This window comes from Oenanthe melanoleuca, chromosome 2, assembly GCF_029582105.1.
Source record: "Oenanthe melanoleuca isolate GR-GAL-2019-014 chromosome 2, OMel1.0, whole genome shotgun sequence".
NCBI lineage: Eukaryota > Metazoa > Chordata > Aves > Passeriformes > Muscicapidae > Oenanthe > Oenanthe melanoleuca.
This window is the reverse complement of record NC_079335.1, coordinates 82,086,352-82,113,127: the sequence shown is the minus strand read 5'-3', so window position 1 is coordinate 82,113,127 and position 26,776 is coordinate 82,086,352. Positions and strand designations below refer to the sequence as shown.

The following is a 26,776-nucleotide window of genomic DNA, read 5'->3' as shown; positions in this document are numbered from 1 at the left end:
TGCTTTGGATGTAGCCCAGGACACAGTTGGCTTTCTGGGCTGTGGGTGCACATTGCTGGAGCCTCTTGTCCACCAGTTCCTTCCTGCACCAATTTAAACCAGAATAACTGGGACTCCTTACCATAGCACAATCTACAGCAGCTCACATCCCATCTTAGGTGTCAAAGTCTGCTTGTGAAGCTGGGTGCAAAAACCAATGGGATTGGTATTGGAAAAGTTGTCACACAAGTTCTGATTTGCTATGGGGTGGGTCCCAGGAGGCTGGACTGAAATATGGATTAACACAACTCAGGTGGGTCTGTGCAATGGGTACTCTCAGGAGCAGAAAACCACAAACATACAGAACATATTGCACTGGCACTCAGGGTCCCCAGAGAGTAGAGTTTATCAGGGTTTATAAAGAGTTTCAACATTCACACAAACGGAACCCTAAGAAAAATTGTATATTTTGTCCATGAGCTAATCCATGAACCACCTGGGTTTGTAAAGCTGCCACTTGCTCACATGAGCTAGAAATCAGTTTAATCAGTTTTCCTGTTTGACTCAACACTTAAATAATGACCCAAAAAGGTCAACCTGGGCAGCAGCACAAGGATAAAACGTGCCTGAGAGAGATGTCTTCCTCAGAGATGGTATCAGAACTAGTCCAGTCGTGCTGCTTAATTTGGAAATTTCAAAATGTAGAGTAGGTTTTATTCTTGTGAGGCAGAAGACTATGCTGGGGTTCATTCTATTCAGTCTTGTAGCATTTTTAATTATTACAAAGAATCATCTCACTTTTTGCACCAAGATATCACATTCTCCTCTACTCCAGTATGAGTAGGTGGAGATGTCTGAAGTGACAGCAATGGAGATTCCCTTTCCTGTGCAGGCTGTACCAAAGACAGCTAGGACAGGTGTCTACCAACATTTTTTACCCAAATGGTTCAGAGTTCTGTGGTCTCTCCTAACTTATTTTCAAACCTGTGTTTATGTCAGGTTCTAAAAATAAGTAGCACCATTAACATTTTGAATTTGAATTATCTGCTGAGTATCTAAAAAGATAAGCTGGAACGGGAAGCCCCTCTGTGAGAAGTACAGTCTAGTTAAAATGAGTGAAATTTATCAGAAAAAATGAGTAATGAGCAGTGAAAAAAAATGTTTCATTTTGCTAATTTTACTTTATAAATTATCTGATTTGACATTCTGCGCTAAAAATCTGCTTATGAACCAAGAAAAGCAAGGCATGTGCTCCACTTGGTCAAAGCAGAATGTGTGGCTGCAAAAATAATGTTGCATTAGTACTGCAGCATGGAACCCTGTGCCACCAAAATGAAGACTCTCATGGCTGTTTCTAGATCACCCTGTGTTTAGAAATAACTGGGTGCACAGGGCTTCAGGTTTGAGTCTGTGCTGAGCCCCCTGCTTATCTGCAGTCACATCAGAACTGCAGTAATTTCACCACACAGGTGTCATCAAAGCACAGAAGCATGCAGCAAAGCTTTCCTTTCCCCTACCTGCACCCCATTTCAGGAATAAAGGAAAAGATAATTCTAAACTTGTATTTTATGCATTTTTCATGAGCTATATTGAGACCATCAGCCCAATTTATTTGGGTACTTTTGCCTGGGACTGGCAATGAACTTTTAATATTATAAGTTTTTTTGAGAAGAAAGAGGTGAAAGGCTGCCAGAATAGGCTATAAAACTAAGCATGTGTTAATAGCATCTGTTACAAATAAGGCTGGATTCCACTTTCCATTGTCTTACTCCTTTTTCCTCAAGTTGTTTAAATTTTCCAATTCAAAAGGAATTTGGCTGAAGATTTCCCTTACTTGGTCTTGAGCTCAAGGAGGGCTGCTTGCAGCAGAGTTGTACAAAAACTACTACAAGCCTTTAAATAGTAGGGGTGTGAGAGGAAAGGAATACAGTTGCTTTTTGGGATGTTCAAACTAGAAGTAATTAGGTACAGGAAAGAAGCTCACCCAGTCCCCCCATTTGCTCCCCAAAAAAACCTGCAGCAGATCTGTCAGTGCTGCTGCTCCAAAAGCTGCTCAGTGCAGTGATAAATGCCACAGACTGTGGCATTTAAGTTACTCAGCAAGGCACATTGCTTTAAAAGACTTCAAGGTTGTGCTGGTGATTCTCCAAAGGAAAGCCCCCTTGGGTTGTCATGTAATACTGAAAGGAGTATATAATTTACATGATAAACACCTTGTTCTGAAATAAATATGCCATTTTGGACATGCTCTCATAATACCTTCATTAAAGACAAGCTTTTAGATCTCTGCAGCTCAAAACAGCACAAGAGAAATGGAACTGAATTGCACATATCTCCTCTGTAACCCTTGGCAGCACTATGAAAAACCAGAACTTAAAAAAGGTGAAGACAGAAATGGCTATCGTGTTCCCTTATGAAACTGTGTTCCCTGTTACTCCCAGTTTTGCCTTTCATTTCATGCCAAAAAAACTCTAGTAAGTGATGCTAAGTCAGAAAACAGCCTGTCAACCACATGGAGCCAAAATACCCTTAATACGTAACACAGCTTGTGCAAAATTATTCTTGCTATAATTAACCATCTAGCTCCCCTTTTTTGGCTCTCTTTAAGAATGCTGGAAGAACCAAAGGGTAGTGTCCTGTGTTAGCACTGCAGAAGCATTTCTAGCTATGGCCAGCCTCACTTGTGCACACTTCATACTAATGTTTGATACAGAAAAACAGGAGAGCTGCTAATGAGGCCATGGCTAGGCATGGGAGATGCCCATGCTAATGTGATGGTAAATGGAACCATCTCTTTATCACTGTATGGACAGACAGGCATGCAACTAAGGATGTTTTTATCTTTGAAAGGTAAACACACCAAATTCTCTCCTAAAAATCTTTTAAAGGAATTTATAATTATTTTTATCTTCAAATGAGGGCAGTCAACCAGAAATCCCCTTGTTACACAGTGAGACCAGAAATGCAAAAGGACTGAAGCCCTATTTGAAGTCCACCACCATGTTTAACAAATTCCTAAATATTTCAAAATATCTGGAAGCCTGACTAATTCAAATCATATTTGCATCTTACTTGTTAAATAATGCATGTGCTGTGGCTTGTTTAGACAGTAGTCAGAGTCCATTACTAACTCCTGACTGATGCTAAAATTTTAAGTGCCACGCAGGAGCTACAGTTCCTAAGAATCTGAAGCAGATTGCAGATGTGAGATATCCTCAGGGGTCTCTCCTTCCACCCCTGGATAAGATGCACCTCATCAATCAGATCCAGAGAGCTAAAACTTTATAAGCTTAAAGATCCAGATGTGAATCCTGAATCCCAGGCTTCAGCAGTGGCACTGCATTAATTTTCAGTTTCAACGTGTTCTGATGAGGTTAAAGGTCATGTGCTTCTAATTTTTATAGATATTATACAATGGTAAGAGCAAAATAGCAGTTGTGTTTATAGTGGGTAAAACATGTAAACTCCCTAATTTCTAGTGAGTCCAGAAATCTGTTTGGATACAAAGATCAGTATTTGTACCCATTGATACAATCAGTATTTAATATCCTCAGGAAGAACACAGCTAAGAGTATCTCAGCTGGACACATCCAAAGTTGTTGTCTGGAGTTGACTTAAATGTGGTCTGGCAATATGTTGTGAAGTATCAATCTCCTGTTTAGGACTGTCTCTGATGATCATGGTAACCATGGCAAAAGATTCTTGAAACTTCCTTCTTCATGGGACCAAAACTGTATCTAGGAAACTGCAATCTTCTACCTTCTTTTACATTAGAAACAGAAAATGTCTATCTATACCTTCAACTCTAAAAAGGAGTTGAATTTCAATACATTCAATGCTCAAAAGGAGTTTGTGAATACTTTTATGATTAATTTCCTAGGGCATTGCTTCACTAAGTATTAGACTTTTGCAGGTGAGGGATTTTTTGCTTGTCAGACTCAGCAAAGAAATGCCATTAAATTCTTCTATAATGATTTCTTAAAATATATGTCTTATGTCCACCTTTATATCAACAATCAATTCTTGTTTTTCCCCCTGAACATACATTTTTAACTACAGTAGAATCAGAATAAGCAATAATTAAGTTTTCTGGTTTTTTTTCCCAGCTTCATGTCCTGTACAACGTTACACTAGTTTTCATAGGCCTATTCTATCTGCATCTCACTGCTCACCAGTAGAGCAGGGAAACATGCTATTGCTTCAGAAATGTTTCCTTGGTTCTGGATGGCAAAAGGCTGCCTGAGTAGAGAAAAAAATAAATCTCACCTTCACCATAAAGTACTTTCACTTCAGGGAGATGCAATAGCTTTGGCAAAGGTTGAGAGACTGGACTTTTTTTACAGAGCCAACAGGCACATGTTATGGAGCAGCCAAAAGCCTCCTGCAAAGCACAGCTGCTTCTTATTTCCTTCTCTGTTGCCATACAGTGAAATTAAACTGGTCAGAGTCCTAGGAAGGTGCAAGGGGTTTATCACACAGAATACAACCTGCCTGATCCTCAGTCATCTCATGCCTGTTCTTATCCTTGAAGTTCAGCACAGGCATGAAAAGCAGCAGGACTGTGGTTCTTTCTGTTTAATAAACCAATTGGCTTTTAAAAAGCCATAGGAAGATGTTTAACTTGGACAATGACACACTATGAGCACATTTCATAAATGATTTCTAAATTTAAATTAAAAAAAAAAATTTTGTGAGTGAGAAGGAACATGATTTCTTCATTCTTTCAGGCTACTTATTTGAGGCTATTCCATTAAGTTAACCCCCAGATATGTAATGACTTTTTCCTATTTTTGCATATTTTTTCCCATCACTTTACAGAGGGATTAAAATATTTTTCCTGTGTAGTTCCCTTATTGCATAGATGCAGAATTTCTTTTTTATTTCCTCTTTGCCTACCTCTTGAACTACTCAAGACTATGCAAAATAAATGTCAAAATACAGTAATAGAAGAAAGCCTCAACATCTCCAGAGGCTGAATATCTCAACACAGCATATTATGGTTAAATTTTCCTGTAATCTTTACTTAATTTTAGTCAGAGGTATTTTACAGCCTTATTACTCCCAATATTTTTCACTTACATAAGAAATGAAGTTCTTTAGGTTTTTATTTCAAGAACAAATTTTTTCCAGTTTGTATAAATTTTAGATCTTTCTAGAGGTTCAAAGTTCATGTAATAATTCACTTTATTTTCCCTTGCACTGTTTTCAGCATTTACCTTGCTTTAAATGTCAGAGCCTTTCACTTCTGTTACTTTGATTTCCTTGCTGTGTCTCTTCTCTGCAAGCTGTGACTGATGGTTGTTCTGGTCTGGTCTCCCTATCTTTTTCCACTTTCAACAACACTTTTTAAACCTAATTGTATCTTCTAACAGTTTTTTTATTGTAAAACCCACACTGACCACTTCTTGTTTTTTGTACTCTACTTTTCAGAGGAACTGCTGTACCTTAGCAATGAAGCCTCAGCAGTCCCAACCCCCTTTCACGCAAAGAGATTCCAAAATCTCCTGTTGCAGCACGATGCTCGCTGACTTCCTTAATCCACAAAGTGGATGTATTCAAATGCAGTGTTCTGACTTGACTGTGAACATTTATTCATAACAGATGGAATACAAGGAATATTTTGATCGATTCCACATTATTCTCATTGCTGTCAATGAGATGTTCTGAAGCATAAGTTACTTCAGAGACACACCTACACCAAAGTCTGACTTCAAGTTTTAAGGACAAGCAATGAGCTGCTGCAGTAAAAGATGAGTAAGAGAATGATGTACAATAAATGTCTGAATGTATGTTAAGACAGTACAGACAACAGAACAGGTTTTCAATACTTAGAACACGTCTGACAGAAATACAGAAATTGTAGACTGGCAAAATTCAAAGATAATCACATTTCTTGGACAGTAAGGAATTAAAGAAGAGCTTATGATCATATTTCTTAATATTTTATTATTCTGAAGTGAAATCTTTTACAGAACTGGATGACCATTTCAGTTAACATCAACAGTTGAGACTGTGACCACCACAGATTGGACAACACTTAACAAAACAACATTGCTCCAGGTGCTTAATGATAATAACATATATTTGAAGTCTCACACTTCCATTCAACATGATGCTACTACTTACACATAACTTTTTTAACAAGTAACTACATGTGCATCAAACTTTCCCCAAAATTACATATTATAGGAATTGTATGCTGCATTGTTAAAGCACATAAATGAACGGGCAAAACAAATGAGCTGACATTAAGAAATTGTTTGAAAACTATGCACTATTCCTGAAACAATTTACTCAAAATTACTGCAATTACAGAAATAATATATTATTACTGCATTATTTAATTCCAAGACATGATATCAGTTATAAAATTAAACCCATTTGTTACCCCCTATAACAATGGCATCAAAACTGTTCTTCTCTCCTCAATCCCTATTTCCCGCCATATAAAGCCAATGACTAGTGGTGAAAAGAGGAAAAGAGGACTGACTAACAAGAGGAGACAGTGGTTGAAAGCCTGTAAGAGCAAGAAAAGACAAGAGTAAGAAGGAAGAAGCAAAACAAATGACATTTTGTGCTCTTCTTTACTATATGAGAAGCTATTAACTATTCTACTCCTTAACACCAAAGAATATTTTACTTGGACATTTTTCCTTATCTTATAAACTCTGAGTGCTTTTCTGTTAATTGCCAATGAAAGTAGATCTTATTTCAGATGTGAAGGTTACCATCAATCAACTCTTTGAATAGAAGAGAGAAACATGAGAGGCAGCAACATGTTTGATTAAAAATAAGTAAGAAGATAGAAGCCCCCAAGAAATCAGACTTTTAACCACCAAAACTGTAGATGAGAACAGGAAAAAAAAGGTTACCATTTTTAAATGCAAAAGAAGCAGTATACTTAATATGGTATCTGGACATTTATTAGTCAGCTCTAGGGGACAATGCTTATTATATACTTTTCGATAGTTTACAGAATTTATGTCTTCCAGTCACTTCAGTATCACTCTACATCTAGAAATTAAGATTGATACACTGAACATGAGTAATACTCAAATTTAAGCTGACATTTGCTAAAAATACTTTTCAATGTATTTTTAACAAGTGAAACTGAGACTGCAGAACAATGATGAATATTTCTTCATGAACAAGTGTATGTAAACAAAATTGACTAAATCCCCTCCACAGAGTGAAAAAAAGTAGACAGAAAACCATTTTATCAAAGTATTTAGGAACAGAAGTCTCACTCAGCAGGACACCCCATAACATTACTGAAAAAGCAGTATCTCAATTTATTTTCCAGTGGAATTCTTTTTAGTTTTTTTAGAGTGTTGAAAGGAATTGAAGCAGTCCAGAAAAAATGTACAACGTTTAAGCACATTTGTCTGCACTGTGTTTTTGTCTATGTTTTCATCATGGCTGATGAAGAAGCTTGAAAACAGGTCAGCTGCAAGTGCATGCTGCTTTTGAATTTGTTTAGCAGCTCTTCTAATAACCTGTAAAGAGAAAACAGTTACAACTTTAGGAAATTCTGAAAAGGGAACAGTTACTGCAGGTTTTTATTATTCTGTCTGTGACTTCAGGTACACTGTCTGCTTTTCTATTGTAGCTGAATTGCAAATTTCAGTTCTCAGCCTTGTCTTTGGAAGGTATTTGTAGATTAAATATGACTTACATATGACTGAAAGATCAGAAATAGTATGACTTTCCTAGGAGAAACATTAATCCACCCCAATCATGCTGTTTTGCCCCTAATAAATAAATAGTGTATGAGTTCATTAACTATAAAAATAGTTAATTCACATCTACTGGGCTGTCAATAAAGTACCTGGTGCAGTGGATGGTATTTATAATAATCCACAAACCACAGGTGTAGGAGCAATGGTGTTGAGGGCCCGTTGTAGAAAATATTGACTGTAACAGTGGAGATGCATGAAATTGTTTTACAGTCTTGGCTGGGTGTTTTATTTTCTCCAAATCTAGCGAATAATGTGATCTCTGAACTTTCTGCCCTATTTCAAAGCCAAGCCATATAGGGCAGACATGTATTACCTGAACATTTTGGCATGCTGCATTACTAAACAGTCAGTCTCAGAAAAAAAATTACACCATGTGTTAAAAAAACAAACTAGCCCAAGAATAGCAACTTAAACCGAAAAATCAATATCTGCTTCCCCAGAGGGTGCTCTAGAAAATGATCATGTCCATATTAATAACTTGGCATCATAGTAGTGATTGTGAATGAAAGCACACAAACAGCTCTCAGTCAGAGCATGTGTTATTTTACACAAATACATGTAGATTACAATGAGCTGCCTGAAGCAATGACAATTGCCATTCCCATAACCTGGAAAACAGAACAAGTTCTCTGCACTGTCTGGGGCTCAGAACACTGAGGCAGATGTAATAACAATGCAGTTCTTGATTCTCATTTGTCTCATGAAGCTCAGATGCTCATGACTAACTGAAGAAAAAAATTCTACAGGTGTTTTGGAAAATTTGAGTTAAAAGATCTCTCCTTACTCAAAACTGATTTCTAACTTTATTAAAGCACAAGAGATAAGTAAGATGAGGAGCTGTCTTGAGACTTCTTGTGGCTAGCGAAGAGCAGGTTTGACTACATAGACAGAGGACATCTGGAAGAAGGCACAGACCACGGACTGTGAGCTGTACCAACAGTCTCTTTATGTGTCTACAAAATATTCTAAATTCTGACTGCTAAGTGCAAACTGATTTGATGCTGGAAAGTACAATGAAACCAATCTCTAGTTCAAACCATCTATACCTACACTACTCTACTCATTACAAATCTATACTAGTTTTACTTTTTATTAAGCTGTGGTTGTAGAATGGACTACAAAACACAGGCTGGATGTAGCAAAGCAACCTGTTGTCAAAGGTCATTATGGTGGAAAAAGTAGAACCCAAAATTCCTCCTCCTGATGTTAACAAAGAGCCGTGGATCTCCTTATTTGTTTTTAAAAGGAAACATGCCAGTTTTATGAGTTCCCCATATATCAGCTTGCAAAAGCCTGAACTTTTTTCTTGACCATTTTTTTATTGCTACTAAATTCAGTAAAACAACACAGTGGAACTCAAGATAAACAAGGAAGGCTAAAATAGACTGATACTACAAGACAAATGCAAAGCTACACTGAACTGATAAGACTGCAACAGGCAAGCAGGATGTCACAAAGCCATTGGCTCTTCTGGGTAATTTAATAGGCCATGAGCAAGGACTGAGCTTACTCTTGACTCTGTCCAAAAAACCTTCTGTTCTGTAATTCAGAAGGGTCAAATATAGTGAAAGTTAACCCTTTTATAGCAAAGTTTTCTTACAAGAATAAAAAGCAGTAGCTCCAAAGACCATAAGGGAAACAAGAGGGCGCATTGTACTCACTTTCTGTCAGTCCCACTTGAGAGCTGAGGCAAGGCTTCCAAAGCTTGCTTAAAGCTTGATCTGCAAGGAAAACAAAAATACTCATATTCTGCCAGCACAAGACACAGCATTTATTTAAGTCCTACAGAATGACGCTATATTTTATTTTATATTTTATTCATTATTTTTTTCAATAAATTGACAAAATATTTACCATAGACCTGATATCCATGTGCAAATTGAACATAAAATAATCATAGGGTCAAGCAGGTATCTTGTCATTCCTAATGTGATGGACACCATACATCAACAGGAAATGTTAAATCAGCAGCTGACTGAAGACTGGCACATCCTGGACTGTTCAAAAATTAACAGGTTGTGGCCAGCTGCCTTCTGCCTAGAACTAAGTGACCATTGGTGTATGAAGAACAGATTGATTTTGTCTCTCTGTGCTCTAGATAGGCCACTGCATTCTGTTTTACAGAAGGGTGCCTACAAAGAGTATTACAATGGGTTTGCATTGAGTTAACATAGAGTCATAGAACAATTTAGGTTGGAAGGGACTTTAGGTGCAACCCTGATCTCCAAGTATGGCCAATTTCAAGGTTAGAGGAAGTTTCTTTGTTCCATTATCCAGTCAAGTGTTAAGTAACTTCAAAGAAGGGGTTCCCACCCCACTCTGGGCAACAGATGTGGAACAGAAACGAGGGAACAGCGCAGGACCTGCACATATAGGTAGAATCTTGTCAGCAAAAGATTCAATATGGTGACTTGTGGCAATGACTGCTAGTGAAAAGCCCAGGGATAAAAAAACCTCTACAAAGCACCAGCTTTCAGGGTTCACTGTGCTTTGCACTATTACAGACAATATAACTTCAATTTTATCCAACCTGAGCCAGTGCCAACTAGTTTTCTTCTAAAAGCCTTTGTCACTATCAGACACTCAGAATAGCAAAGTGAGTACTCTCAACTGGAATGCAGTGACACCAATGGACACTATGTGTGACTATGAAGACCCATTAAGACCTGCCATGTCTCCTACAAAACTGTTGATTAGGTAAAGTGACCAAATTGCCACCTGTACGGACGTGTAATGACAATCTTAAAAGAAGTGAAAGTAATTTAAATAATGAATGAATCTGCCTGTATCCAATCCCCACCATAATCACCTAGAAAATTTCAATCAGTCAACTTTCCTCAAAACTGCTGACAGCTATCATAACCTGTTTTTACATGTCTTGGCTGCATCAACCACTGATGGTGCTAATGCTTTTCCTTCTCCCTTAATATTAATGTGTGTGAGTGTTCCCCACACTGTTTATCTTTAGTGTTGCTTCAGTGAGAAATGATAAATTGTTGAAAGCCCTTTGAAGGTGTTGATTCCAGGAGACAGTGTGAAGCTGAATTCCCTTTCCCTATTAGGTGTGTGGAGAAGGAGCAGGATAATACATAAGCCTATGGAGAGCCCTAATTCTCCATATTCCTGCCAGTATCTGGATCTGTAGACTCATCTGTAGATGCATCTGGCAGGTTATTTGCTTTATACTTTATGAGGTTGCTGTGAAAAACTGGTTAAAACTCATCAAGATCTGCTCTGTGTCTGGCTTTAGCATAACTATCCTCACTAGCTGTACTGCTGTTAAGAAGTTTTACAATTTGTTTTTGGTGGCAAATATTAGTTTGTGCCTAAAAGGCCAAGGAAAAAACAACAAAAAAGTAACTATTTTCTTTCAACTGATAAAATCTTGCTATGTGTCTGTTTTTGGTATATTTACACAGTAGATCACATATTCTATTTGAAGCAAAATTCCTTCATTCTAAATTTACATTGTGTTTTTGCATGTTTACCAAGGATTCCATTACACTGCAAAAAGTGACATTACAGCACATCTTACTTGCTTTCAGGTGTTAGGTATATGGCCACGGTATCCCTCAGTGCACAGATTTCAAGTTTTGCCTAAAGACAGAAATACAAATACAGAAACAATGACACAATGTCTTTTCACCAGGTGTATACAAGTATCCCAAAGCTTCACCTGCTTGAGAGTCAAAATACTATTGCATGCTGCCCTTGTAAGCAGCCTTAGCTTTTAACAGTTTATTTCCTGTATTCTTTGTTGCCACGTTGCTCTGTCAGGAGACTGCTCAAAGGAACAATTTCATACTTTTGATTCAAGTCAAAGTGTTTACATGGTCACTATGTAGTAGTCAAAAAACACTGGTTTTTCTCTCAGTAACAGTAATAAATCTTCAATTCTGTTTCACCTTTTCTGTACTGTGATAGAAAGATAGAAGGATGCAACTTTTTTTTTCTTTTTTTTTTAAAATGAAATACAGTGAGCTTAACTTCTCACAGCACTGCTCAGCCAGAGAGGAAGGAAACACAAAAATACAAAAATCTGTCAATACACATTTTATGCTTGGTTCTTCTGGTTAATTCATTTTTTTCCATCAGATGAGGAAGTAGAATGATTGTACTTTGTTTCTTTTGTGTCACCTGGTGGGCACAAGAGCTTGGGGATTTTACTCCTGCACTGTACTGTCTCCCCAGGTATTATTTTCATTTAGGCAAACCGTGGAGGAGACTGAACTCACAGATTAAACAAACTTCATAGATCATCCTTTAGTCTTTGAAAAGCAATTATTGTCATCACAACTTTTAGATTAAATAGAAACATTCTGCAAGAGATCATTAAGTAATATCATTTAAAAATACAAAGTGAACTTAATAAAAATTAACATTTTGTTCTTTTAAGCATAAAGATGAAATTTAATCCAGTCAGACATTACAGCAACATTTAGACATAACCAATGATGTTAATCTTCCAAAACAAAACTTTTGACAATGCTACACAGATAACTAATTCCATTTCTAATGAAAGCCTTTGGCTTTTAGCTATCTCCCCTCATCCCTTCTCTAGGTAGGAAGACAGCTACAATTTATGCTGTTTTAGAGCCAGAACTTTCTGGCACAAAACACAATATACCCACCCCAAATTTTATACTCATAAGAAATGCTTTTTTCAACACAGAATATTTTACCTCATTTTGTATAGTGCTCCAAGCTCAAAAGCTGTGAACTTTTTGAAGTCCTATGCCTAAGATTCTGGAGTCTTTTCTACATTTTAGGAGGTACCTGTACCCCATTCTCAAGCACCACAGCCTAAATAAACCCTGTGGAAGGGTGAGCCCTGCAAAGCTGTGGGTCATGGGACATGGGAATACAGAGTGAGGCCTTGAGTGAGAACTTTTTGTCCAGCCTAACAAGGCTTGGATTACTCTCACTGCTGCTGGCTGTCAGACAGGATTTTCCATGTTCAAGGGAACAGAAAATGACCATGAGTGACAAACTTACAGTAAGGAGAAAAAGCCTTTCTGTTATGGGTTTAGGCAGTAAGTACCTACAGTGGGTTCATCAGAAAAAAGGGATTTAGGTGTAGCTTTGTTGTTATTAATGGGTTTGGTTTAAACACGGAGTCAATCTTACTTGGCTGTGATCCTCCTATACTAATTCTCTGTCCAATGCCATTACTAGCAGCAATTGGAAAACAAGGCTTACAACTGGATAATTATTTTCCCATCATAATGCAAGAATGCTGTCATGTACAATGAAAATAGGGAGTTTGCCCTTCTTCTGTTACAGCCATACCAATCTGACTCAAAGGAATTTTTTTAAAAAAGGTCTTTTTCTTAGAGTCCTTTAAAGCTTACCCAATAGCAAGAACAACTACCACTCCAGCTGTAAATAAAGACAGCAAAGCTATTCTTCCCATGTTACAACAACAAGGTATTGTAGAGAGAGTATAACAAACAAGTGACTAGTCCTGTGAAGTCCTACAAGATCCTAATGCAGCCTGTTTTAGGGATTTTTAAATCTCAAAATATCACTACAATCACTTTTAAAGTGATTTTTTAATGTCAAGCCAAAGAGAGTATGTGACATCATTTCAAAGAGATACTATTAGGATGCTTTTTGTCTCACAGGATACAGGTAGCCTTTTAATGCCATCTAACATAAAGATAACCCTAAAATATAATCAAACCCAAGAACTACTATCCCAAAGTGTATTCATCCATAAATTTGACACAGGTTGTAAACTAATCCTTTTTATCTGCTTGCTTTCACTGCTACAATAAACCAAACAAACACCAAGATTATATCTCTGTCTCAGTTTCCTAGATTCAGATGTTTGACAGTATGAACTATTTGGTTACCTGTAAAGCTCCATTTTTGCTGAAGGATGAAACACACTGCATCAGTCGACTCAGTTCTTCCGAGACTGCTTCTACAACCCTTGACATTACCCGAGGAACTAAGTCTTTGGAAATGGTAAACACCTAAGTTTTATGAAAGAAGAACCATGAGCACAACACCTTAACAGGAATATTTTCAATACAAAACATAAGCCTCTTTGACTGAAAGATCTCCTTCATTTTTTATCAATATACAAAAAATTCAAAATAAACTAGAATATGAAGGATGTCTTTTGATGCTTGCCCTGCATTTTGACCAAATCCCCTCTGTTAATAGCAAATTTGCCTATGTGATTTGTGATAACCTTCTTGCTATATCAAAAGGCAGCTAAACTCCAAAATATGTGCTTTTGGCTGGTGGATGCAGGTAGCCAGATAGACTGCTGTCTTGTGCATAGCAACTTTAATTCAGAGTTGTGTGTCTGACTGATATAGTTACACATTCAGACAATTTTTACTGATATTTTGCTATTTCTTCTAGACTCCTTTATATTTGACCACTGTTGAATGGCTAGTGCTGTTATACTCTGTGGTAGAGAGAAACATTTGACAGCCTGAGCAAGTATGAGGGTGTCAATGGACTTTCATTTATATTAGTTCCCTGGCAAAAAATATTAAACCTTACTGGCTTTCCCATGCATCAAGACCATCTTTTTAACAGCTTATTTGTATAACTTTTAAAAGTGGCATATTTAGAATCGTAACTGCAACACAAAATTATTAAATCTATGCTTGAAGCAAAGTATGAAGAGACCAATCTTTCTTAAAGGGAGCTTTACAGAAGTGAGAAATTGTTGTGGATTTAAAAACAAGAAAGTATGATTTTTTTATACAGAATTCGGGAAAATGCAGGCCAAGAGGTTGGGATATAGGAGGAAGTGAGACTACAGGTTAGACACACCAAACTTGGGCCAAAGGTTAAAGGTGATGATAAAGCTGCATTAAACTGCACAGGGCTGGGAGGGAAGATGACACAAGAAGATGGAGTGGTGTTTGTAAGCTGAAGTACGTGACTGGATTGGTACAAGAAGGAAAATTAAATGTATAAAGTTTTGAAACACCTCCCTAGTTTCTGCTTTGAAATAGTCTAAAGAATTAAGTAGTGGATTGTTTTGCTGGAACACATTAACTTTTATGCAAAGTTTAGATCCCATGTCTGACAAGGAAATTTAGTAATTGACAGAAGATATTAATATATATGTATAAAAATAAACAAGGGGGAAAAAACCCCAAAAACAATGAAAGAAAGATTCCTGCAGAGTTTTCAGTGATTTTAATAAAGAATTATGTAGCAGGCATCCCATAAGGCTGACCATTCCAAAAGGCAAGTCTGCACCACAGGCCAAGAGCACTGACCCCATAAATGTCAGCTACCAGCTGTTACCAGTGATGGAAAGGAGTCATCTTACTCAGCACCAAACACTGCTGACCAATGCAACACAAACATACCAGGAACATGCCCAAAGATCTTCTACTGAGAAGAGAATATTTCTGTCTGCAATGAGTCCTCTTGAAGTTACTTTACAGAATCCAGGAAAAATAATTCTCAGCAAGGGTGAATCATCACAAATTTGCAACAAGAAGACCTTATTTTGATTTCAGCTAAATTTGAATTCAAAGGTAGAGAAACAATTTTCTTTCCATTTGAGTCTATCCTTGTTGTTCATCTGATGGTTATTTTTTGCTGTTTCAAACTACAGAAACTTGCTGCCTTGCTAACTAAACTTAAACCTGACCCATCTTAACAGAATTTCACCAGCAGAAATGGCAGTTTTGTCTTGACACACGTTCTCATATTTCTATAATATTTCACATATAGAAATTTATGAGGCTGTGCTATTTAGGCCAGAATCAGTATTGGTCTCAATGAAGAGTGAACAGCAATGAACCTTTCTGCCTCAGCATTTTAACAAGGATGCATGCTTACAAGACTGGCTCAATAAGTCACATTTGAATTTTTTTAAAGCATCAATGAATCAATTTCCACTACACTGAAAAACAATATTAATAATGGGTATCATGTTGGCATATGTTTTTAGTGTTTCTTATTCCCCCATTTGGAAGCATTTGGTAAAAATCACTATGCTTCCGTGAAAGTGCTTCTGCTATAATCTAACACTGAAATAGTATCAAAAATACAGCAAGTCAAATTTGAAGTTCCTGAAAATATTTTAATTTATATTAATTCTTGTAATTTAAGAAGGAATAAGAAAGTAAAAGCCTCAAGTGAATTTCATTATATTTTAATTACAGGGAAAAGGTAGAGCAGCCATACTTGTGGTATTTTGGCAGGTAAGAGTAGTATTACTACCAATGCTTCTCCCAGGAGCAACAGTAATCTTGAAAAAAACCAGTTAGAACAGAAAAAATCTTGAAAAAAGTTAACACTCTTGATGATTAGATTATGTAAAACACAGGCTCTAGTTTAAAGAACCATAGAAAATTCCTGCACATAATCCCAAAAGGCTAAATAACTGCAGCTCCTCCAAGCTTATCATGTTATAAGCAATGTTTTAACATGCACTCCCTAGCTTAGGTAGCCATTAACTACTTAGATATTTCAAGCAGTATTTGTGCTGTACAAAGACTGTAAAACTTTCTTTTTAGCTTTCCTATTTCCATTGTATGTAGAAGACTGACATATATTGGCTTTTCACTCTGAGTGGCACGTGTTAAACATTTCTTTCAAGGTTAAACAGAACTTAATTTACAGATATTTTGGAAAATAAAGATAATCAGAGAAAGAGAGCATCATAACTAACCATATATCTAGGTATTATCTGCATGGAAAGGGAGAATTTAACTTCAGAATTTGGCTTTCCTCTTTATCAGATAACAGAGACAAAAAGGTGTAATGGAGTGTTAGAGAGGATAAACAGGAACTACTCATCTCCTTCTGCCCATAAAAAAAAAAAAGTTATCTGTTGTATAACAGGTTGGCTAAACCTAATCTAAAACACATCTATAACGAAGACACTTCAATAAAAGGGTGAAAATCCTGGTGAAAGCCAGGATTTACCAGGAAAAGTACACTGAAATCATATGAATATAAGCATGAAACGATCTGAAGTTTCTCCTCACCTCTGCATGCACAGCAATGATATTCACTAATGCTTCTTTCAAGTAGTTTCTGACACCTGAAACAGAAGAAGCCAAATAATTACTTTCATTCTGTTGTCACAACAACATCATAATATTCTGCTGTTCAATACTGTACTTCTTATTTTCATATTTTACTACTTTTGCAATCAGAGGCAGAAAGAGAAAGTTCCACAGCCACACCACCAGTCTATTTCCTTTTTAAAATCAAATGGAGAAAGGCACATTTCCTTACAGCAGAAGTTTAAAAAAACCAGTAGGTTCCTGTTTTAGTATTCTTCTCTAGCAACATAATTTCACCAACTTTGCAATTTAATAAAAAACTAGCATTATCAAACAATAAATTCTGGATCTTTTGCTAGAATATACACACCATGGCACAGAACATGCACCACAGAACAAAGTCAAGAGGTTTTCTTTGTATAACAGTCTTCATGATCTTACTACTTTATCAGCTTCTCTATCTGTGAATTATTGTAGATAGGAATAGCAAGGTCTCTTGTTTATCTGAAAGAGGTTCAGAATATATTACTCATGGCAGTTTATAGGAGATGTCATGCCTTAGTAGAAATTTCCTTTTGGGGAAGGTGGAGAAGTCAAATAAGCATTTTCTTTGCCAAGCTTATGAAACGCTTGTGAATTTACACTAAGAAGTGAATTCTAAACAGAAGAACATCCAGCAGCATGTGCTTTAATTAGGACAGCCTCTTAGTACTCTCTGCTGCTGTAATTCTGTAACTTTCTCAGCCTGTACTCCAGTCTAAGATTTAAAATAGGCAAAAATCTAAAATTGCCTCACTTGTTTTTATGGCTACTTAACTTTGTAGGTAAGGGAAAATTAGAAAGCATTCAACTCATTAAGTATGTATAAATTCTGGAAATACAAACAAGGTAATGAGAGAGGGTTAGTGATCCACATGACCTCAGCTTCTGATTTTGATTAGTCTACCACAAATCAGAGAAAGTGCAATGACCCCACCCCTCTCTTCAATATATTCAATCCACAGTAAAATATGAGAATCATGGACAAAGACAGGTGACACCACACAGCTCAGAGATCACAGTGTGATTAAGGCTAATGCTATAAAAATTACAAAGTGAACCTTTAATCAGTTCATCTTACTTGCTCCACCTTTCCTCAGATAACACCAATGCAGAAACTTAGTCCTGCTACAAAAAACAGCTTTAAAAGCAGTTACCCAAGATCATCAAAATGAGTTATTCTGTGAGAAGAGTATCTCACTACTGCCACCTCAGTCATGCTCATACTTTAACCATTGATCCCACAACTTGCCTCAAGATATAAAAAGGTGACATTTTTCTTTTTTAGACAATTACGGATAGATATTTTATAAAAGTAGGACACAAGGATGACAGGACTGTCTTGCATGAGGAACAAACATCTAGGATGTGCAATGGGATGCAGCCTGGTTATAGAAAAACACAAGCCTTTCTCCACACATTCCAAAATATCTCTAGTGTCTTTTCTTTTTATACATCCCCTTGAAAATATCAACAGTTTTTTTCTGTTTAAGTTAACCCAAAGACAAGTCAAACTGTACTGTATACCAGGTTGCAAACTTAAAATTTCTTTCATCTTAGCAAGGAAGTGAGTGAGGACTAAAGCAATACCAGAAATTTTATGAAACTGACTTTTTCTCCTGCCCTGTAACCTTGCAAAACAAAGCAAGAATGTTACACACCAATACTTGAACCACACCAAAAGATCACAGGTATATGTGGAAATGCAACACCCCCTTCCTTTTTCCTCTTCTACTGTTTTCCTTCTTTTACTTCACTCTGCGCCTTCTTAAATCCTCTACACACTTCATACCACAGAGGTCAAAATTTCTATCACACTCCAGAAGCAAATACAACTTGACCAGACACTGAACAATGGTATGCAAATCACATCAAAAGGCGCAGGGTGAATTTGGGAGCTTATTTACAGTTAACCTCAGGATGCAAAGTGTTGCTTTTCATCTATGTGGTATTAAACTTTTGGCTGTCTACCAGCCTCATCTTGTTACAGTAGGATCTCTCATGCAGGAACTGTGATTTTACTTTTGCACCAATGCTTCACAAGATTAAGACCTTGACAGTCCCCCTTCTTTATGGATACCTGAGCACTGGCATGGTGTGTTCCTCAGTTAATCAAATTTCAGTTGTGACCTAAGCAGCATTTCTTTGGCCCAAATGTGTTCCTTAACAAAGTATCTCACTCAAACCCTGCTACTGCTGGGGAGCAGTAAGGAAAGAACAGTGTGTCTCCTACAGAGGTGGCCAGCAAGCTGAGCTGGGAAGAAGTGTTATCAAAGAGGTGAGTGAAAAGCTGGGGTGGATTGAGACTGAAGTGGGTTGTGTAAGAGGGTGATGTGGTTCCAAGGAAGAAACCTCATTTCCCACCTATCCCACCTAAACCCCCGAGGTAGCATGCCTCTTCTCATGCATTCATGCAACTTGGCTCAGGGTAGGAGCTGCTAATTCTGTCTGCTGCTCTAAGCACCCAAATTAAACAACCCAATTAAAGCTTTTCACTGCGCTAGTAAAAGTTATCTGTCACTACATCTGCAGAAACTTTCTACAACATATTTCATGAAGAGTTAGTTACCAAGTTGCCATCACTGCTGTAACTACCTAAGTACTGGTAATTTCTAAAAGCATGAATTACTAAAATCAGCAACTTTAGCGCCAGGTGTTGAACACAATTGTCTGATGATTCTCAGCTAAGGTAAATGGTTAGTTATGCCAGAGCTCAGAATGAATTCAATAAATGGAATGGAGATGGAAGCTATGGTAAAAATGAAGTGAGAGTAGCTTCGTATCATGTACTGTTAGCCTATCCCAGATGCATGATAAAATTGTTAACTTAAACCTCAGTGAAAGGGCATAAGCAGACATATTTTATCTTCCATCCTTGTACCACACACAAGGACAAAAGGAGATTAGTGCTATTGGGATTGCAAGAAATAATTAGGTGTTCCTGACCTTTCATAGCAGGCTCACTCCTGCAATGACTGCAGGATCAGGGAGCTCAGTACCAGCACAAACATTTCCTCAGTTTCTTCGACAGGCTTTACAATTTAAGAGCAAATAATTCAGCATAAACTGTGCAAAGCTATGCAGTTTAGAGACAGTCTATGTATATGAAACTGCAGTTGCCTTAACTGCAGCATTTAATAACTTGAAAGACCTTGTCTTGGTAAGCTAAACAAGTCAAAGACAGAAAGAACATGCAATTGCATTCTAAAAATGCCAGTTAGTGGAACCAGACAGGGAAAGAAGGGAGAACTATGCAAGGCAAAGAACAACATAGGCAGCACAAGAAAGAAAGAAAGAAAGAAAAGTATAAATGAACTGACCATCAGTGAAGTTAGGCTGGAAATTAAAGGTCACTGTGTAAAGGTTTGCTCTAGCTAAGCTATGAAATATGTGATTTTATGACAATCATTGCTGTTGGGGGGGGATCAGTTTCCTACCACAAATAGAAGATAAGTAAAAATAATATTTCCCCCCAGCTCCCCCCCTTTTGTCTTATTTGTGAAGGATTTAATTTTTGGATGTAGAGACAAGGCCAAACATATTGGAATGTCAGGACCTGCAGGCATAGTTAATAACTGTACCATATTTTGAAAAGTTACAATTAAAAAAGATCCAATTTCTGATTTATATCACTGTACTGTTTGTGGCAAGCTTTGCTGAAGCGAAGTATTACTTTTCTGGAGTATGATTCACTGGAAATACAAGCAGTGACATCCAACTGTGAATTTGTTGTGAAATTCATTTCAAAATGAAAAAATTCTGTCTAGAATAGAATTCTTGTGCAGCTTTCTCTACAACTGTTCAGCAGCCCACGCAATTACAGTTTTTGGGACACCATGCTGCCAGTCCTATTATACAGCACTGAAAGCTAATGCACCATGTAACTGTAGGTTGCAACTATTAGGCTAATCAAGTGAAACATAACATTCTTAAGTTTAAAATACCTCTTATTTAGCATATTGAAGCACAAATACAATGCCTTTCCACTGCTTCTGACAGAAACGTGTTAAAGAAAGTCTCAACAAGCCCTTGCAGTTTCTCTAAGGAAAATGTTATTATTCTGTTACAACATAAATGCATTCCACTCCCACTCTATTCTTAATACCAAAGACTGACTTGCTGGAATTCTAGCTGCCACTAACAAAGCCCAGCATTGCTCTAAAGAAAAATGGATGGGAAGACTCAAGACATAAAAATGAAGGACATTTTCAGCCATCAACTACGACAATGGCTGACAGAAATTTTAAAATAGCATCTTCCAATTTTGGACTCTCCACTGTACTTTCTACTGGAGAAACATATGACAAAATTATTCCATTAATCTCCAATTTACACCACCTATTAATTTTTAAAATATTTTAAAATTTTTTTCTTTTACAACTTGAATGTGTCAGAGTATGTTTCAAAGCAATTTTAGCAACACTGTAAAGCTGTAGCAAGGATGACTGTGTGAATGATGGGAAAAGCAGAAGGGAAAAAGGTTTGTGGTTCTGAGGATTAACAGAAACCAAACTTCTAGCTTGCCAATATAGGAGTCATTCAGGAGATCTTCAGATGGTGTAGGTGCTACCAGTTGTCCCACTTGTAGTTCTCAGAGATATGTTTCCCCCAAGTACTTATATGACATCATTATACTACGAAACCCCTGAAGTGACTGAATAAGCATGCAAGAGCTGGGACTCCAATACCACATTGTGTAATTCTAAAACACAGAGAGGCTACAAAAACTTGCATGCAGAAAAAGAGCAAAGGTTGCACACACAGTAAAACTGAACTCCACAGGCTGCTTTTTATGTGCCAGAAGCTAACTTGGATCCTCAAATGTTACCAGTCCTTCTACAGTAAACTGATAACACAAAGGATGATATGAGCTTCAAACATTTTTTAAGCCTTCTGCAGACTCAAGAGTTCAAAGAATGAACTGAAATTCAGTGAGGACAACTGAAACACACAGGAAATTTTAACCCAGGTAGACCAAATATGACACACTTTTAACTCTTGTGAGATTGGAACCTCAGTTGAGATGGACAGCTGGGAATCCAACCTTGCTGCTGCCTCTCACCAAACCAGCCTTTTCAGTTGCCTCTTGTGCAAAAAGGAGGAGAGGATAAATGTACAAAACTGTTTAGAAAAGGCAGGTGATGTCAGCAGGCACCTCTGCTCATCAGCAGTAAACCAGACAGAGGACGAAAGGCTATGAAGCGTCAAAAGAAAAGAAAAAAGGTGGATTTGGTTAAAGAGAAATCATGCAGGAATTTTGAAAGCTGCTGTTCCTTTCTGAAGGAGCTAGAAAAGCCATCCACAGGAAATTTTAGAGTTTGAAAGCCGCCACTTTTTTTTTAAAAAATAAAGCAAAGACTGAACAGTTCTTAAGATGTTGACTAAGCTACCAGACTTGTTTAACTTATTGACTTAGCAGAAACCTAAGCTCTGAGGGACTGAAACAGAAATGAATGTTGGGTAGGCACAGAGCCACCAATTTAGTGAACAACAGAGAGCATTCTAAGGCCATTCTGTAGGAGGTCAATACTTAACTAGGCAAGCAACTGCTGCTGGTGTAGCAATGTTTCTTAGTGCTTCTGAAAAGAGAGCACTAAATTTGTTGGCCTTGAGGCTTGAGCATGACTTGGTGGAGATAGGAAAATTGATGCCTGGGAGTCTGAAATTTTGCATTTTAAGACACATCCAATTGTATGCACTGTTTTTTACAATTTATTGTTCTGTTTGATGGGTTACGCCAGTAACAGTCAATCAGTCTGAAACCTCTTTTTTTTCCTGATTATTTTTTAATGAAAACTTTCCTGAAAATACAGAAATGTACAGAATTTGGTGATCTAAAAATATTAATATTTTTCATACCTAGCTGCAGAACACCAATAATTGCCTGCTCCTGGACATTTCATTTGCTACTCTGATAGTAAATTTAGAGGAGGGAAAAATGCAAAAAAGTATTTAATCTGCTCTGTTCTAATAAAGGAACTGGCTTTTAATTTTTTATATATATATTCTTTTCAGTTATATTACACCCTATTGCCAGATTTAAGCAAAACGGTATTGGAAAGGCTAATTTCTAAGCTTCAGATATATCATGCCAAACTTTACAACAAGTCACACACAAAATGTTCTGAACTGCATGTCAGTTAAGCTCCTGCAGCTCTTCTGTAAGTTTTTAATCTGCTATGTGAAACTGTTGGAAAAAAAAAGCTGCACACATCTACTGCAAGTCGTTAATCAGTGCTGTGTAGTGCACATTAAAAAAGAAACTAATGAATGGTATCCACAAAGCCATGTGGATGTAACTTCTTTAAACAGTCTGATTTTAACTGTTAAGTTTCCTCTAGGCTCTGGCTGCATTGCAGCTGCAAGAGCAGTATTTAATACCTGCTTTAACTAAAATTATTCTGGCACAATTTCTAATGTGGTCACACTCTTCCCCAAAGCAACCCCTGTTATAGAAGCAGTGGTAAGGACTAGTAAGATTCCTTTTGGGATGGCAAACAATTATTTGTACTTCTGCAGCTCTTGAAAAGGCAGACTGTGCTCTGCAACACACCAAGTGAGCCTCACTCTGCCCCATGCAGTCCATGTGGGAATTTCAAGCTTAGATGGATACCTCCTAAAAAACCCCACACACCCAAATCTATCCTAAACAATAACTTCCAGCTAAAATGAAGTAACCTCTTTCCAAACCCCAAACATTTAAACAGGTAAGGCAGAGCAGGTGGGAGGGGGAAGAGGCTCTACACAGTAAAATAAAACACTGTCTGAGGTCACAGCAGGTCAGTAGAGCAGTCAGCACTGCCTCTATGAAAAGGCTGCTGGAACAATTTTAAAAAAAGGTTATCTGTGCAGATGTGTCTTGGTAGAAAAACTTTAATTTATGAGATCACAGATAACTCCAGGCTTCCCATAGTTATGGATCACTGCCTGACACCTCCAGTGCATGCAAAGATCTACCAATTACCTTATCCCAAGAAATGAACAGGAAGCAGAACAGACTAAAAGTGAAAATTCAAATGAACACCAAAATATTTTTATTTTTTAGGGTGCAAGATTACAAATAAACATGACTTATAATGTACCTTATATGTAAAATATTTCAGAGACTTAGGGTACTGGAGTGAGGAGTACATATAGCAAAAACCAGTTTACATTATGTTGGTATTGGCAAGATATTTATGAAGGAATAAACTTATTACTTGAATTTTTCAGAGCACTTAACTTGGATTTGAAAAAAAACCATACCAATTTGGATTAGAATCAAGTGCCCAGGATGACATGAAAAAGGCTAACATCTACTATCTACTAGGACCAACAGCACGGCATGCTTGAGGCTGCATTAAATGCATTTGAAAAAAAGGTGATGGCCCTCAAAACTACTCAGAAATCTAATATTTATAACCAGGGGAAAGGTTAATGTGACTGACAGTCTGTTTAATTTTGTATCTTCCCAGAACAACAAACTATATTTGCCTCATTAGAAAATGCCCCGAATTATTAATTGTTTCTCAAAAATTATTTTAAAAGCTAGCAACTATTTGCAATTACTACAGTAAATGTGATATCTCATTTAGAAAAGTAGTCTTTTAATTTCCAAGCAGCCTACACCTTTCCAGATAGTTCCCTAACCTATAGGAATAGACAGAAACCTAACTTGTTTGCATGCATGAGCCTTTCATGAACTACAGCACTGGTACATGAGTATGTCATGCTATTTTACTGAAGTGCCCCCACCCACACAGTGATATCATCTAACCTGACACCCCACAGATACTAAAAAAATATATATATTAAAAAAAGTGGAGATGTGACTTGGAATTTCCCCATGGACATAACAAAGCAGCTCACCTTTATTCTTCAGAGCAGCACAAAGGTTTCTCCCTCAAAAGACAGTTGATAGGAAATCAGCTTCAGCTAACGGTACTACCACTGGTCTGTTTTCTAAATTAAGGCAGCTAGACAAGCCTGCTTGTTTCTTCCTAATTACTAAAAATAGTTTTGCTATCATGCTTTGTTGTTTACCCTGGATAAAAACATTTTCAGAAAACTGCCTGCAGGATGCTAAGAGCAGAACACATATCTGGCAATAGCTCTCAAAATACAGGAGATCCACCAGGTCACAAACTTTACCACCACATAAGTGGCCTTATTTGTGTTTTATATTCCCTCCTTGTTTCGACTCACTAATATTTTTCAAGTTGATTTCAAAGAAGTTAATAATTAGTAGCTGTCAAAACCAAAATATACAGCAGTGGAAATAATGGCTTTCATGTACTTATTGCTTCTGTTTGGTCAAAGAAATAGAGATACCACCTCTTAGAGAATTAAATGGACATTGCCATGCTCAGTAAATTCCTTACTTCACAGCAAGATTTATGCAGTCTGATTAGTAACACTATTTTTACAACCTTCAAACATGATAATTAATATTTTTTAGAATATGTGCCTAGTATCTTAACAAATAAATACAGGTAATACCATAAATATCATAAAAATAAATACATATATAAAAAATACAGATATAAGAAAAAGGTAAGTTACAGGAAAGTAAATATTTAAAACCAGTCTAGAATGAAAGACATAATTACAGCATTCACAGAGTTTTATGGATCCATATGATACACCTGAGCCAAGTTAAATGTCACACAACTGCTCCATTGTCATTAAAGCAGAAAACCCCACTTAAAAACAGGGACTCCAGAATCTCATTTTGATTTAAACAAGAATGTGAAATTTCTCACTAGGCCACTTCCTGCTATTGCTGGAAACATTCCCTCCTTTAAACAGAGATGGATTTCAAGGTACTGTACTTAATGTTGTTTTGAAAGTACATTAAGAAGAAAATGTGAACGTGTAGGCAAACTGGAAACTCTCTGGAGAGATTACCCACTTATTTAACCACATTTCCTGTTTTTTAACCCATTTGTCCTAAGTCAGTCCTTAGACTACTGACAAAAATAGATACAAGTGTGCTATAAATAGTTCATTAGCAGGTTTTTCTTGGTAAAACTGAAAATGTTTTGATAAATCTATTGTTCTTACTAGCTCCATAGTAATTAAACTGTGAATCAGATTAATGTTTTCTTGAAATTCTTGTCTGCATATCTCATGGTAATTAGATCTCATGGTAAATATAGCGTGCCTTAGGAATCTGAGAAAAAGTCCCAAGAACTAATAGTGACCTAAAAAATAGCTATCAATAATTGAAATTTAATGAAGAAATTACTGGTAACCTATGAGGCAAAGTGCTCAAATAACAAGTTCTGAAGCAAGGGAAAAGGCTGATCATGCAAAGTCAGAACCTTTCTAAATATCTTGAGATCTGAAGGCCAGAATGTTACATCTTTGAATTAGTCACCTTGCACTTATTTTAAGCCATGGTAGTGTATTGATCTAACACAGTGAATGTCATTTGAAGGACCTGACATAAGTAGCTACAAAACTAATTTCTAAAAATATTAAATGTGAAGGCTTTTCAGGCTTATGCTACCTGTAGTTTTTGAACTATTTCAATTCAATCAATAGAAATTATATCATGACATTCAAAGAACCTGAAAGTTTCTGTGTTTCAGCTGCCTTGGAGTAGCAGGAGCTCTAAAGACTGCCAATACTGCAATTAATACCCTTATCTATGCATTAACTTTAGTCTACAAGAGGAAAACACCAAGAGAATAATATTGGTTCTGTGCCTTCTTGCATAGCCCAAACTGAGATATCTTTAAAATTGAAGCTGAGGCTGTTCTGAACTTTCTGCTACCTCATTTAAACCACAGAATGATCTGGGGGACGGTTGGAGAGGTCGACCCAATACTGCTGCATTCCTTACAGATATTAAACTCCACTGCTTCTGGGATGGGATAGAAAACAATTTCCTTTATTATTAGGAAGGAGCAAAATCTGTAATTGCGGAAGACTACAACAGAAAATGTGAAACCCAACAGTGCTTCACTTGGGAAGGAGAAATGTTTGCTAGGATCAAATATTTAAAGGACGAGAAAGTAGCTGAAGGCCAATTTGATATGT

General features: G+C 37.0%; 1 protein-coding gene across 1 annotated transcript in view; it reads right to left on the bottom strand.

The window, feature by feature from the left end:
• Positions 1–5,905: 5,905 nt before the first annotated feature.
• EXOC2 (exocyst complex component 2) overlaps positions 5,906–26,776 on the bottom strand; it is a 127,455-nt gene continuing 106,584 nt past the window's right edge. Inside the window, exons 24-28 of the mRNA XM_056484250.1 lie at positions 16,694–16,749; positions 13,574–13,696; positions 11,254–11,315; positions 9,380–9,439; positions 5,906–7,475 (exon numbers count right to left, since the gene is read on the bottom strand). Coding sequence (XP_056340225.1) covers positions 7,382–7,475; positions 9,380–9,439; positions 11,254–11,315; positions 13,574–13,696; positions 16,694–16,749 — 395 coding nt within the window. The 3' untranslated portion in view covers positions 5,906–7,381. The remainder of the gene's footprint in view (positions 7,476–9,379; positions 9,440–11,253; positions 11,316–13,573; positions 13,697–16,693; positions 16,750–26,776) is intronic.